The following is a 13,396-nucleotide window of genomic DNA, read 5'->3' as shown; positions in this document are numbered from 1 at the left end:
CGCTTTTGGGGTGGGAGGGGGAAGCACTAGGACCTGCATCTTTGACCATAGTGTAATGAGTTATTGTGATGTTGTTTACACTGTTATCAGGGTTTTTTTGTTTGTTTTGAGTTTTGGTTGATTGTTTTTTTAAAAATGACCTTCTGTGCCATTCCAGCACTTAGCTTGCTGCCACATGATGATCTGGAAGTAACAGCTGTGGATCAGTGGTCACTTGAAGTGGTGGCATTTCCCAGTTCTGTTTAGTGCTGACCACACTTACTCTTCACGATCTGGGCTGCTTTGCACAGTCCTAATTAGTGTTTTGTGTAGGCAAAACAGATGTACAATTGATTTCTCCCTCCCCCTAATTTTTCTTAGTTCTTTTGCATAAGTAATGGTTAGAAATGTCTAAGTTACACACTGAAGCAGTAACAAAATGCAGTATCTTTATAATGAATGGTATACAACTAGAATCACATGGCAGCTGCTTCCTTTCACTTTTAATCTCAGTGAACAGACAGCTACAGAAACAATGTTCTGAAGTGTAAATGCATCATTACTATGTATTCATATATGAAGTTCTAAGACAAGTTATGTATACTTATTTTCATTACAGTTTGGCTGTAGCTGCAATCCCTGAAGGACTCCCAATAGTGGTAACAGTGACACTGGCCCTTGGTGTGATGAGAATGGTGAAGAAACGGGCTATTGTAAAAAAACTGCCTATTGTTGAAACTTTAGGTATGACTAGACTAACTTAAGAGATAGTATTTTGATACAAATGTTAGAAAATCAACACAAATATTGATGACTAATGGTTAAAATAAAGCAGGTATTCTTATTTTGCTAGAAATGTGGTGGTGTAGAATCATAGAATCTTTGGGTTGGAAGGGACCTTTTAAGGTCATCTAGTCCACCCCCCCTGCAATGAGCAGGGACATCTTCAACTAGATCAGGTTGCTCAGCCCTGTCCAACCTGACCTTGAATGTTTCCAGGGATGGGGCATCTACCACCTCTCTGGGCAACCTGTGCCAGTGTTTCACCACCCTCATTGTGAAAAATTTCTCCCGTATATGTAGTCTAAATGTGCCCTCTTTTAGTTTAAAACCGTTACCCCTTGTCCTATCGCTACAGGTGTGTTTAAAACATTTCTAAATTGAATGTGTTTTACATAGTTAGAATTCAGGTATATGATTTTGTGGGCCCTCTAACTGCCTTTTTTGTTGTTTAACTGCAATAAACAGTCTGTCAGTTTAGAGCATTGCTAGTGTGGCATGCTATTAACTATGTGAGTGATTGGATATATGGAGTAATATTTGTACTTGTTTGCTGCAAGATGATCTTGTTAAATAATACTTGTAAAATGTTTTTTAAACTAAACTTTTGGTGTAAATTTAGGAATTATATTGCCAGTTGGAAACAGATCCAAAATTGAATATTAGAAAAAGACTTGTTATCATAATGCACCTTCAGGATGTTATGCCTCTCATATTAAAACTTAAAATAATTTAAAAACGTTAAAGCTTAACAACGTTTTGTATGCAGTTTCAGTCATGAAAACTCAGGACATGGAAATGAAATAGAAATACGAAGTTAAATAATGCTGCTGCATTTGAATCTATTCCTGCATTTGAAAATTAGAAATATTTTTCCAATGCCTCTAGCAGAGTTTTAGTGTTGCAAGGTTTTTTGTTGCTTTTGCAATTCCTTCTACCATGTCCAAAAATGTGAAGATACTGCAGCGCTCTTTCAAAATACTCACTGAGTATTCCTGAGTTAAAAAGGCATGTACAAATTTCACATTTCTGTAATCTTTTTAATCTTATTAAAATTTGCAGGTTTAGTAGTAAGTCACACTTGTGTGACAAAAGTGTTGTGGCTGCTGTTAGACAGATGTTGCACTTCTTGATAAGGAAGAATGACTGCTGTAAAGCAGGCTCTTAGCTTTTCTCCTCACCAGGAGTCGCAATTGAGATTTCAGTAATGTAGTTGGAGATACGGCAGAGTGAAATGAAGGAGAGGTAGTGAATGGAAGCATTTCAGATAAGTTGTGAATTTGGGATTTTAATTAGGTTTTTTATTTATTGTACAAACTTGCGAAGAACCTTGTGCAGCTATTCATTAATAGTTGAAAATTGGTTGTCTTTGAGAAAAAACAAAATGAGATTTAACAAAGATAGCTGCAGTATTTCTAGAAATTTATTTGTCTTGAATACTTCTTGTTAGTTACGTTGTTCTAAACAAGCATTGTCTCATAAATGTTAATTGTTTATTTCAGGTTGTTGCAATGTAATTTGTTCAGATAAAACTGGAACTCTGACAAAGAATGAAATGACTGTTACTCATATTTTTACTTCAGATGGGCAGCATGCTGAGGTATGTAGTGAGAATCTGTTAGACTTTAATTTTCCTTTTTGCTATGTTGTGTGTTTCATCTGAAACATGCTTGAGTATACTGCAGGTAAACCATCAGTTAAAAATTTGTTGCACCAAACACCTGTTCCTCAACTTCCACCTAATTCTGTTCTTCAGTTCATTAAGTATTGCAGCCTTTGAGTTGTGTTATCCAAGCCTTCTCTGGTTACAGAACAATTTTTTGTATAATATGTTAAGTTCTTAAATATCTTGATGGATGTAGGTCACAATAAAAGACAGATGCTGAGATACAGTACAAAGACAAGTTAAGTTGTGTTTTTCTTCAGTACAGAAAGTTGAGGCTATTTTGCTGTTGCAGGTGCATAAAAATAAAATTTGCATGTTACAAACATTTAAAATAGGGATATCCAGCTTGTGGCTAAAAGACAATTTATTGTGTGAACACTTCGTACTGAGTATGTACTGTCATTCTTGCTTTTTCATAATGGATGGAGTTGGAAATAGGAGCAGGACATGAAACAGTGGTTGTTGAGTTTGGGGAGTTGCTGCAATGACTGAAGTAAATGCACAAAAGAGAAGCAAAACCAGCAGGAATGGAAGAGCAGCAAGGTGTGGAACTAGATGAGGTTTCATGAGAGTGTTTTAAACAAGTTCTTAAGTTCTTAAACTCTTCTTCGTCAGAGTTTTTTTTCCATGCTAACTTTAACAGAGGGTCTTGTAATTGACTTCTGTAAGCATAAATACTGACATTTCTTCTTATTCTTTCCTATTATTTACCTATATTTGCTTATATATCCTGGTATTTATTTTTCTATTCTTAGAATTCTATAGGAATACTGTAATTGCTTTGTCTTTACTGCTGGCACAATTTGTAAACATCTGGGTCAGATTAGCTTCTTTTTCCTAATTGAAAGAGAACTTGAAATGTCAGTAAAATATATTAGCTGTTAATGCTGTAGACATGAAGACTTTTTTAGGATCTTAGTAGGATGCTTGGTTTTTATGCACTAAAAACACAATTCTGCTGTTTTTCACACCTTTCTGAGGTCTCAGCTGAGAGGCTGTTCAGCTATGATGGGGTTTTTTTTTCCCTTCTTGCTGGATGAAAGTAGGACTCTGCTTTCTACTTCTATTCCCCTGCAGGGAATATGCATTATTAACCAGGATAAAGATGAACAGGAGGAAAAAATTAGAAAGCAAAATAAAGAATAAAAAAAAGCATGCCTAATACTGTAAGGAAAGAACATACACTGCATTTATTTATGCTAAGGTATAAAATTGCTACTTTTAAAAAAATTTAGTCTCTATTGAACTCGCTTGCCCTCAGAGTTTTTATTCCTTAATCTAGTACCTGCTACATTAGAAGCTGAGTAGAAGAATCCATTCACACTGAGTAAAATCAGTCATTATGAATGGCCTCTTTAAAATTTTCTGTAGTTTATAGCAAAAAGCAGAAATCAAAACAGTTTATGAACCTGTTGAACATTACATTGCATACTACCTTTCGCTGTTTGTCTTGCAGGTTACTGGAGTAGGTTATAACAGGTTTGGAGAAGTGATGCTTGATGGTGAAGTTATTCATGGCTATAACAACCCATCCATTAGCAAAATCGTTGAGGTAAGATCTTGGCACAGAGAGGTGAGTTTTAAATTATGATTTGGCACAAGAGCTTTGTATGGCATTTACTTTGTGTTCTGTTTTCTCCCCTTCCTCATTTTTTAGGCTGGTTGTGTGTGCAATGATGCTTTGATTAGAAACAACACGTTAATGGGAAAGCCAACAGAAGGGGCTTTACTTGCACTTGCTATGAAGGTGTGTACTTTATGGTGCTTTTTGATTCATGACAGGTGGGAAGTGTGTAGAAATAAGTTGTGGCTTTGGTTTTTTTTCTTCTCATCTTCTTCTACTGTGGGTCTCCTAGATTTGTATTGCAACTGCTCATCTCCTGTGTTTCTTATCTGTTGTAAATCTTTGGGCATTCTGAAAGATGAGAGAAAATTATTTAGAACTGAAGTAAAATCTGTGGTGGTGAATAAACTAAAAAATGGGTAAAGGTGAATGCATTACAGTGTTTCTCTCCCTGTATAACTGAGGCTAGAGATCTATCTATCTTGTTGCTGAGACTCATTCCAAGTCCCCAGTTGTTGACTGGAAAGGATGAGTGTGATGTTATTTTGGCAAGAGCCCACAGAAACTGAGAAAAACAGGAGTCTTTCATACCTGTTGCTGGAAGGGGAGGTAGTGAGGAGTTGTGAACCTCTGTAATCACTAAGAATGGCTTATGGCAGGCTGCTGCTTCTGCATCTTCTTTAATTGGCACTTTCTCTTGGTCTTGATTAAGTGTAGAGCATGGAATGCTGTGAGTTGCATTGGGGTAGGGAGAGAACAGCATTTGAAATGAAAGGCATTTTGTCTGGAGTCTTCACGGTTAGTTTCAGATTAAATGTTTGGGTGATGCTGATCACTAAGAGAAAAAGTCACTTCAGGTTGGATCATTCAGACTTAAAATCAGTGACTTGACTTCTTCAGACTTTGCCACGGTCTTGTGTTACAATTTTGTAGGCCCTCCTAGCAGAGAAATTGCATGGAAGATATTAAAAAAAAAAAAATTAAAAAAAAAAAAGCATTGGGATGTTAGACATATTTTGGTAAACTGAGAGCTACACTGCTAGCCATTGCAAGACTTGTGTTTGTGGATGGTCATAATCAACAATGTCTTTCAAGATCCTTGGATCAAAGATAGCATGTAGCATTAGATGGTCTGACTTATACCGAAGCCTGAAAGAAGCATCTAGGTTCTTTCAATGCTAGTATGTCCTAAGTTTCTCTAAACTGGAGCAGTGTGCTCAGAAGCAACTTTGGAGATGAAACTGGTTTTTAAATTTAATGATTTATAACTAAGATGTCTTAACAAGTCAACAAATTGCATAGCTGTTTGAAAAGAAAAGGTCCTGACATTGTGGTGGTACTTCTGTTTTATACAGATGGGTTTAGATGGACTCCAGGAAGACTACATAAGGAAGGCTGAATATCCCTTCAGCTCAGAGCAAAAATGGATGGCTGTTAAATGTGTTCACAGAACGCAGCAGGTAAACTTCAATCACTGTTTCCTTGTGCGCTGGCTCTGTAGAACGCTTATCTACCTTATTTAATATCCCCATTTTTCACTTCCGAAGTTATGGCAGGCTGGTAGTAGTGCACAGTCTTGGGACTATGCTTTGATAATAGACACAGTTTTAGTTTCAGGCTCCGAAGTGGAGATTAAGAATCACAAGAAATTCTTTCCATAAAAGGCATACTGGGAAATTATTTTAAGTACTTTGATATCTGAGACTTTGAATGTATACCTGGCTGCTTTTTCTTCCTTCTCCCTCCTCAAACATCTAAAGCAACTCTGCCAGTCGTCTTCTGTTTCAGTGCTACATAACTACATAATGAATTAAGAGCAAGAAAATGTATTGATGTTCAATAGTGAAATTATTTTGTTTGAAAACACAAGTTTTCTGGTTTTGATGCAGAAAGCACATTCCCCAGTGTTGACAGATTTTGTTGATGTCAACAATTATCAATACAAACCATGTTTTAACCCTTTTTGTATTTTGTGGTGCTTTCATATACATATTTGCATTCATATTTCATTCAGACCGATCTGAATGTTTTTGTTACAAATATTGACATAGTCACAGCTAGTCTGATAACTGGAGCCTTCTAGATAATATGTGCAACAACAGACCTTATCTTGGATTTATGGAAAATTTGCTAGCACTTCTGACCAAAAAAAGGCTTCCTAACAGTGTTCAAGTATCACAGTGAAAATCTTTGCTTTGTAAGCAAAGCATTTGAGTTCTTTTATCTATATGGATAATATGGTTGTATTATTCTTGCCTGTATAAAGAGTGGTGAGCAGGAATTGCTACATGATTTCATCCATGTAAGGGTTTACTGTGTCTGTGTTTTGGTATCAGCCTTTTTAAAAGATTGTTGAAAAATTGGTAGCAGTTTTAAAGGGACCATAAATTATTTGAAGGCTAAGAAAATGCAGTGGGTTTAGAAACTTAAAGCTCTATCAGTTAAGCCTATCAGAAGGATGGAGGTGACTTGACTATTGTGCATAAATACCTTCACAGGGAGAAAATAGATGTGTTAAAAGAGCTTTTTAGCTCAACAGGGGAGAAGATGAGAATCAGTGACTGGAAATTGAGCTGAGACAGACATTCTTGATGGAAAAGGGCGGGGAGGGAAGAGATGAGCTGATTTAGCATTGGAGTTAAGCGTTTGAGGTAGGTGATGGATTGTCAGTCCCTTGACACTATCAAAGCTGGGTGGCTCTCTGGAAAATATTGGAGTTGTTAGGGATGGTACAAGGATGCGGGTGATATTTAATGACCTGTACAGCTGGTCAGGTGATGAACTAAAGGTCTTTCAGGTCTAATGTTCTGTGTAGGTTTAATTTCTGTTCTTTGCAATGGCCTGTTTAGTCTATAAACTGTGACCTGCAGTGTCTAATGTGTATGATGTCTACTGAAATGAGACATTGATTATTAGCTTGGCTTTTTTGACCTTACCACTCTTGAACATACACTGTGTAGAGATACTCTAAAAGCACAGATTTTTAGGTTTAGAAGTGTAACTTTGATTTGCGTGATGTTCTGAAGACCCGCAAGGAAAAGTATGGGTATGCCATTTGTATGTGTGCATATGTAGGTATGCATACTATATTTATGCATATATATACATACACACATGTGCACACAACAATTCTTTTTCCTTTTAGGACAAACCTGAGGTATGCTTTATGAAAGGTGCTTATGAACAAGTCATTAGGTACTGTACATCATATAACTGTAAGGGGCAGATCCTACCTCTTGTTCAGCAGCAGAGAGAGCAATACCAGCAAGAGAAGACATCTATGGGCTCTGCAGGACTTAGGGGTAAGGCTGTTTCAGTGTCTCAAAATAAGCATTTTTTGTAAATGGCGCTGCTTATTGTTTGGGGGGGGGGAAGAAGAACCAAAAGCACTAGGAGTTCTTTTTGTTCACTAAGTTCCACTGGGTTGTTTAGTTTTTCTTTAAAACCTGGAAAAACAGGTGCTGTTGCCTGAGGCCTGTATAATGACATGATTAAATTGCAAAGGGTGAGAAAAGGCACTGCTGGTTCTTGTCATCTCTTGTATGTGACCATAACTGAACAGTACATTACTACATAATAGCTTCCATATCTCATTATAGATGTATGTGGATTTTTTAAAAAAGGTGGATGTGTTTATTTTTCTATTACTTTGGCTTCTGGCACCTTTATGAGTTAGGCCAGCACAACTGATTGCAAGTCAGAAGAAGCCATTAGAATTACCTTTTATGTTAACAAGCTGTGTAGGTTTTTAAACGTAACTGAAAGTATTTTTCACAAGACGATTGTCGGCAAGTATTAGACTTAGCTGGCTTTTTTTGGCCTCTGTAAAGAGACCTCTAGGCTGTTAAGTCCATCCACAGCTTTCTAATTATCTTCTTTTTTTTGAAGGTAGAGGTACTGTGTGGCTCAGGAAATTCCTAGGGTGCAAATTACCAGAAACTGAGAGGTTCTGCTAGGAGTGGTATCTCTTTGTGCTTTTTATTTGGACAGTCATTCTTTCTGTCTGCTTCAGACCACTGTCAAACAAAAAAATATAGGGTAATGTTTTAAAAAAGTGAATTTGCTTTTCCCTGACAACTCTAATGTCATTTAAATATATTTGGATTAAGATTCCCACTGTAAAAGACATTCTAGAAAATACTCAGTGTGTACTCAATGAAATCTGCCTCTCTAAACGAAAAAACCAAAACATAAAATAAAAATATGTTAACTGATCATCCCTTTCATCCTCTTGCGTAAAAGACCATGCATGTACAGAGAAACCACAAAGCTAGATGCCATTTTTTTTCACACAGTGAAAGTGTAAACGCTTTCATCTGAGAACAAATAGGAAAGTTACCTTTAAAACCTGGAATACTTAGTTTGGTAAAAAGACTACTCTTTAAAAGAAGGAATATACATAAGTAGGCTATTTTGAATACTCAAGATAACAAACATTGCTACCAAGGTTTAAAAAAAAGAAAATTGCAATTCCAGCCCTTGGCTTTATGCTGGCCAACTAGTTTAAAACAAGTGTTTTAAATGCTGGTGTAAATGTTAATTTCAAATCTTAACTTATTTTTTTTTCTTTGTCTCCTAAAAGTTCTGGCCTTAGCTTCCGGTCCTGAGTTAGGACAACTGACTTTTCTGGGGCTTGTGGGAATAATTGATCCTCCACGGACTGGTGTAAAAGAAGCTGTAACTACACTTATCACGTCAGGAGTTGCAATAAAAATGATTACTGGAGATTCACAGGAAACTGCAGTTGCCATTGGTATGAATAGTCCACTTCCTTTCATTTTTCACTTATTTTCTCTTTTGGCAGTGCCTAGCTATTTACTGTGAAGCATGGGTATTAAGTCTTTAACATTTGTGAGTTCTGTATATTGGGTTAACATACGGCACAAGTGGAATTTGGGGGGGTGAGGGGGTGGGATGAAGGGGAACAAACAAAAAACCAACACCCTGGCCTGAAGTGATACTTTGGCTTCAGTTTAAACTGTAGCTTTTCTAATCTGGCTAAGGTATGACTTTCGCTGTTTCAGATTATGTATTTTCTTACTGTATTTTGTTGTAACATATGCTTGATTTCTGGTTCTTATTCTTACACTCCGAACACCATCCTCCCTACTCTCAGCTCTGGTTGCCTGTCTTATGGCAACAGGGAGAAACTAAAATAGCCAGTGACAGTGAGTGTTTAGGATGGATATGGCACTTCAATACTATCCAATACAGTTTTGTCTGTGTAACTAAGTTTAAGTACCATTAATAAATATTTAAAGAAATTATTTAACTTTTTTACGATATAATACATTAAAGTACAAGTACTTTACCAAAAATATAAATTCTTTACATACAGGATGATGAACAAAAAGTTGAATGTGCACATGAAAAGTACACCCCCAAACTAGCAGTAATTTCTCAGAGGGTTTTTTTCCTTGTCTCCCCCATGTAATTTTTCATTTTCTGTCTCGTTATTTTTGAACTGTGAATTCTTTAGAGAGGACTGAGCTCTTGTGTTTATATGGCACCTGACACAATAAAGTGCAGAACTTTAGACCTAAAAAGTCTATGGAAATAAATATCTGATTAGGATAGACTTTGTAGCATAGTGTTTGTTACTCAAGAGTTCTGATAGTTTACTCCAGTATGCTGAATCAATAGGGTGTTAAGATGTTCTGCTGTAGCCATTTCAAATCTGAAATGCTGCAGAAAATAGTAGGTTTAAAAAAAAAAAAAATTGCGTACTTAATGTTTTAAAAGAGTAAATTATTATAATACCTTTTTTATTATTTATTTCCAGCTGGTCGACTAGGATTGTATTCCAAAAATTCACAGGCAATCTCTGGAGAAGAAATTGATGATTTGGATATTCAGCAGCTTTCTCAAATAACACCAAAGGTTTGTTTTGATATACTGAAATGCAGTAAAGAGTATATTTTATATTGAGAAATGCTTTTTTCCTGTGGAAAGCTAAAATATAACTTCTGAGATACAAATAACAGGGTTCTAATAGAAGTGATACAGTAAATTACCAGAGGCTTTTAGTACAGAAACATGGAAGCTGTCCCAGATCAAACAAGTATCTTTTGGCTTTAACATGTGACCATATGAAAATTTACATCTTTCAACGCACACAGTTATCTTTTTAATGAGTGTATTACTTTTGTCTCTTAATGACTCAATTTGTTTTTTACCTTTCAATCCCTGTATTGGAACTTCCGTTTTGCCATCTCTCACTTTCAGTGAGCATCATCACCTTTTTGTATTCTTAGATCACTTTATTTCTTTCAGTAGCTCAGCTGATATATATAACCTTACAGTTTGCATGTTCAGGCAGTCCATCCTTTTGTAATTTGTAAGAGGAGCTGTCTGTATCTTTTAATGATTCCTGATCGATCTGAGGTCACTGGTTGAGAATTTTGAAAGGGTCTATTTATTAAGTTACTACTTAATACTTTTTTGTTATTAAATAACTAAATTTATTAGCCAATGTCAAAAGCTGTAAATGTGAAGGCATAATCAAATGTAATTGAGGTTCAGGCGTGGCTATGTTGCAAAATTTATGCATCAAAATGCTGCTCTGTTTGCAAAAGACTGCAGAATTAGACTGCAGTGTGCTTGAGTCTGATGTAAGCCCAGAGCTAGTATTTCCAATCAAGAAATGTGCATGTCAGCTTTGTGTCTTTGTTTTTGTGAGTCACCAAGGAAACTTAGAAAAAAAGAATTGTGTAGCAAATCGTAATTTTTGGTTATTTTGGTAATACTTGTTCTTAAGGGCTGGACACCTTAGATAACTGAAGTAGCTACAAATTTACTTCGTGCATGTTTGACCTGAGACCAATTCAGTTTTTAGGCATTTATTTAAACCTTATTAGGAATTAATTAAAACCAACCAATAAGATTGATATCTGTATACAGTCTAAAGTGGCTGATAAGAAGTGTAACTTCTTACCCATCTTCTTAAAAAGGAAAAACAGATGTAAATTCTAACAGTATGGGCTTGATGGAAAACTAAATTGCACATGCTCAGATTTCAATTTACAGAGAGGACCAGAGAGAAAAAGGTTCTGAAAATTAGTAATTCCTTCTAAGATGGAATATTTATTAATTAGCTTTGAAATGTCAGTCTGTTAATAATATTTTTATTACTTTATTATTTTATTAATTATTATTGTAAATAATTAAAATAATTATTTTATTAATAATAAACTAGTAAAATTGAAATGTCCTGAGTAGCTTGCCACTAGTGCTGACAAGGGAAATGGACATAAATTGTAGAGTCAGCATGGCAATCGCCTGCATAAATTTGGTCAGGAAGGCCATCAGCAAGCCATTATAACTCAGTTGCGTCATAACTTCAGAAGGTTTTTAAATTGCATATTCTATCTTGAAATAAGTAGCATGAACTTTGTGTACCAGAACACACTTTGAATCTTCTGAAATTAATGATTTCACTCTATTAAAACAGCTCACTGGTGCTTCAACTTCAGATCTAAGAAGAGTACAGTTGGCCTTTGGTAGTATTTTTTTATCCTCTAGCTTTATAGAATCCGGTGCAAATCTTTACACTTCTCAAATTTTCACTACTTCTTCATTGTGCTTTTAACAGGTTGCAGTATTTTACAGAGCCAGTCCCCGACATAAATTGAAAATTATAAAGGTATGTCTTACTGGAGGCTCAAATGCTGGACTGTTGCTATGGGTACTGTTTGTGGAGCCTTTACTTAAATTATAATGTGTTAGTGTGTCAAGATGAAATCGGAAATGCATTTGGTTTGAAAATGAAGTGTCTTTGAAAATACTACCCAGAAATATCCACAGTGTTCACAAGCATGATGTTGCCTGCTAGCAGCTGCCTTTCCTCTATGTAGAGAGAGCTGGGGGTTGACTGAGATTGTGTCACATTGCAGTTGAATTGACTAGGAACTTGAAAGAACCGTATTTCTGATACTTCTCAGAACAAGGTAAAAGGGCATGAATTTCAAGCCCTATCTGAGGTAATACTTCCATTCAGAAGTTAACAAAAGAAGGCAGCACAGAGGTTTAACAGTTGGAACAATCCAGAAAGCAACAATAAGGAGAAGGGAGTCAAACATTGAGACAGTTTGAATATATTGAGATTATATGAGGGTGATAATGTTGAAATGTAAATACAGTATCTTCTTTCTCTAGAGTTTTTTACTTTCTCTTAAAGGCAGATTTTATATACCCTATCTTTAAAATCTAGGCTGTCTGAATATATGAACTGAAGTTTAACCTAAAATCTGGTATAAAAATTCATTAGAATACAAACAGCTGCTTTTTTTTAGGAATGTACAGTAGAATTTGTACATAGAGTAGAAATTGTTTGGGTGGAGGAGGATGATACCAACCTTGTGCCTAGAATAATTTTATAGGATGGGTTATTTCAATCCCTGATTTAAGGTCTTTTCCCTTTCTTTAGTCCCTGCAAAATAATGGTGCAGTAGTAGCTATGACAGGAGACGGAGTGAATGATGCTGTTGCTCTGAAGGCTGCGGATATTGGTGTAGCAATGGGACAAACTGGAACAGATGTTTGTAAAGAGGCAGCAGATATGATCCTCGTGGATGATGATTTTCAGACAATAATGTAGGTGGCCTTTATGTACATATCTTGTGCTGTATAGTTTAATGAAATATTGCCTGGGTTAAAAACAAAATAAATTCCCTGAACTTGTAAGTGTAGCAGCTGTTAATGAGTTCGCCATTAAGTCAGGAGGATTATCTTTACAGTGAATTACTTGTATTATGCTCTTAAAGAGCTGGTGACATAATAGTACAAGGGGAAACTATGCATTACTGTCTTTATGTGTGTTATTAATAATAATGTAAGAATGTATTTATGTATTTAGATCTTTTGTTACTTTGGTCTTGTACATAGGTTGGATGTAAGTAACAAAGAGGGTTGTGCATGTATGTGCTATAAAATCTAACCTGTATTTCTGCTTCTCCCGGTAGAGTTATGGTAGTAATATATTTGGAAACATAACTGAGGTGAAATTGTGAGTCTGTTAGATGTCAGTAGGATTCATCTTCATTTAATTTCTTACTTCAGAAGCATAAATCTTACGTAGAAATGAGACAGAGCGTTCCTCTCAAGATTTAAACATTTTACACAGTGCTGTGTGTGTTTTCAACTCTTTAAATGTGGTGGTGGTTCAGAAAAGGAAAGGAAGCTATTTAAATAATCACAAGTGAAAATAAGTTACCAACTTCTGATAACCAGCTATTTGTTACTTGTTCATTTTTTTTGTTTGGTGTACTTCAAAGAGAGCATAGCTAAACTTACCTTATTTTGAATTTAATCCGTCTGACTTTTGAAGGTAGTGGTTGTTGGCAGAGCTGGACTGCTGCCTAGCGAGATAGCCTTCATCTTGAAATGAGACATCAATCTCGGAACACTTC

The 13,396-nt window shown here is 35.8% G+C and overlaps 1 protein-coding gene across 1 annotated transcript in view; it reads left to right on the top strand.

Annotated features, from left to right (window-relative positions):
- Nucleotides 1-13,396, top strand: part of ATP2C1 (ATPase secretory pathway Ca2+ transporting 1) — a gene marked incomplete at both ends in the record, with an annotated part of 67,672 nt that overhangs the window by 47,971 nt on the left and 6,305 nt on the right. Inside the window, 10 exons of the mRNA XM_082014701.1 lie at nucleotides 599-723; nucleotides 2,262-2,359; nucleotides 3,882-3,977; nucleotides 4,083-4,172; nucleotides 5,345-5,449; nucleotides 7,135-7,291; nucleotides 8,572-8,742; nucleotides 9,772-9,869; nucleotides 11,581-11,631; nucleotides 12,415-12,581. Of these exons, the coding sequence (XP_081870827.1) occupies nucleotides 599-723; nucleotides 2,262-2,359; nucleotides 3,882-3,977; nucleotides 4,083-4,172; nucleotides 5,345-5,449; nucleotides 7,135-7,291; nucleotides 8,572-8,742; nucleotides 9,772-9,869; nucleotides 11,581-11,631; nucleotides 12,415-12,581 (1,158 nt within the window). The remainder of the gene's footprint in view (nucleotides 1-598; nucleotides 724-2,261; nucleotides 2,360-3,881; nucleotides 3,978-4,082; nucleotides 4,173-5,344; nucleotides 5,450-7,134; nucleotides 7,292-8,571; nucleotides 8,743-9,771; nucleotides 9,870-11,580; nucleotides 11,632-12,414; nucleotides 12,582-13,396) is intronic.

The sequence above is a fragment of the Phaethon aethereus genome (genome assembly GCF_964289735.1).
Source record: "Phaethon aethereus genome assembly, chromosome: 2".
Classification (NCBI taxonomy): domain Eukaryota; kingdom Metazoa; phylum Chordata; class Aves; order Phaethontiformes; family Phaethontidae; genus Phaethon; species Phaethon aethereus.
The sequence above is the reverse complement of the archived record's forward strand: the minus strand, read 5'-3'. Positions and strand labels throughout refer to the sequence as shown.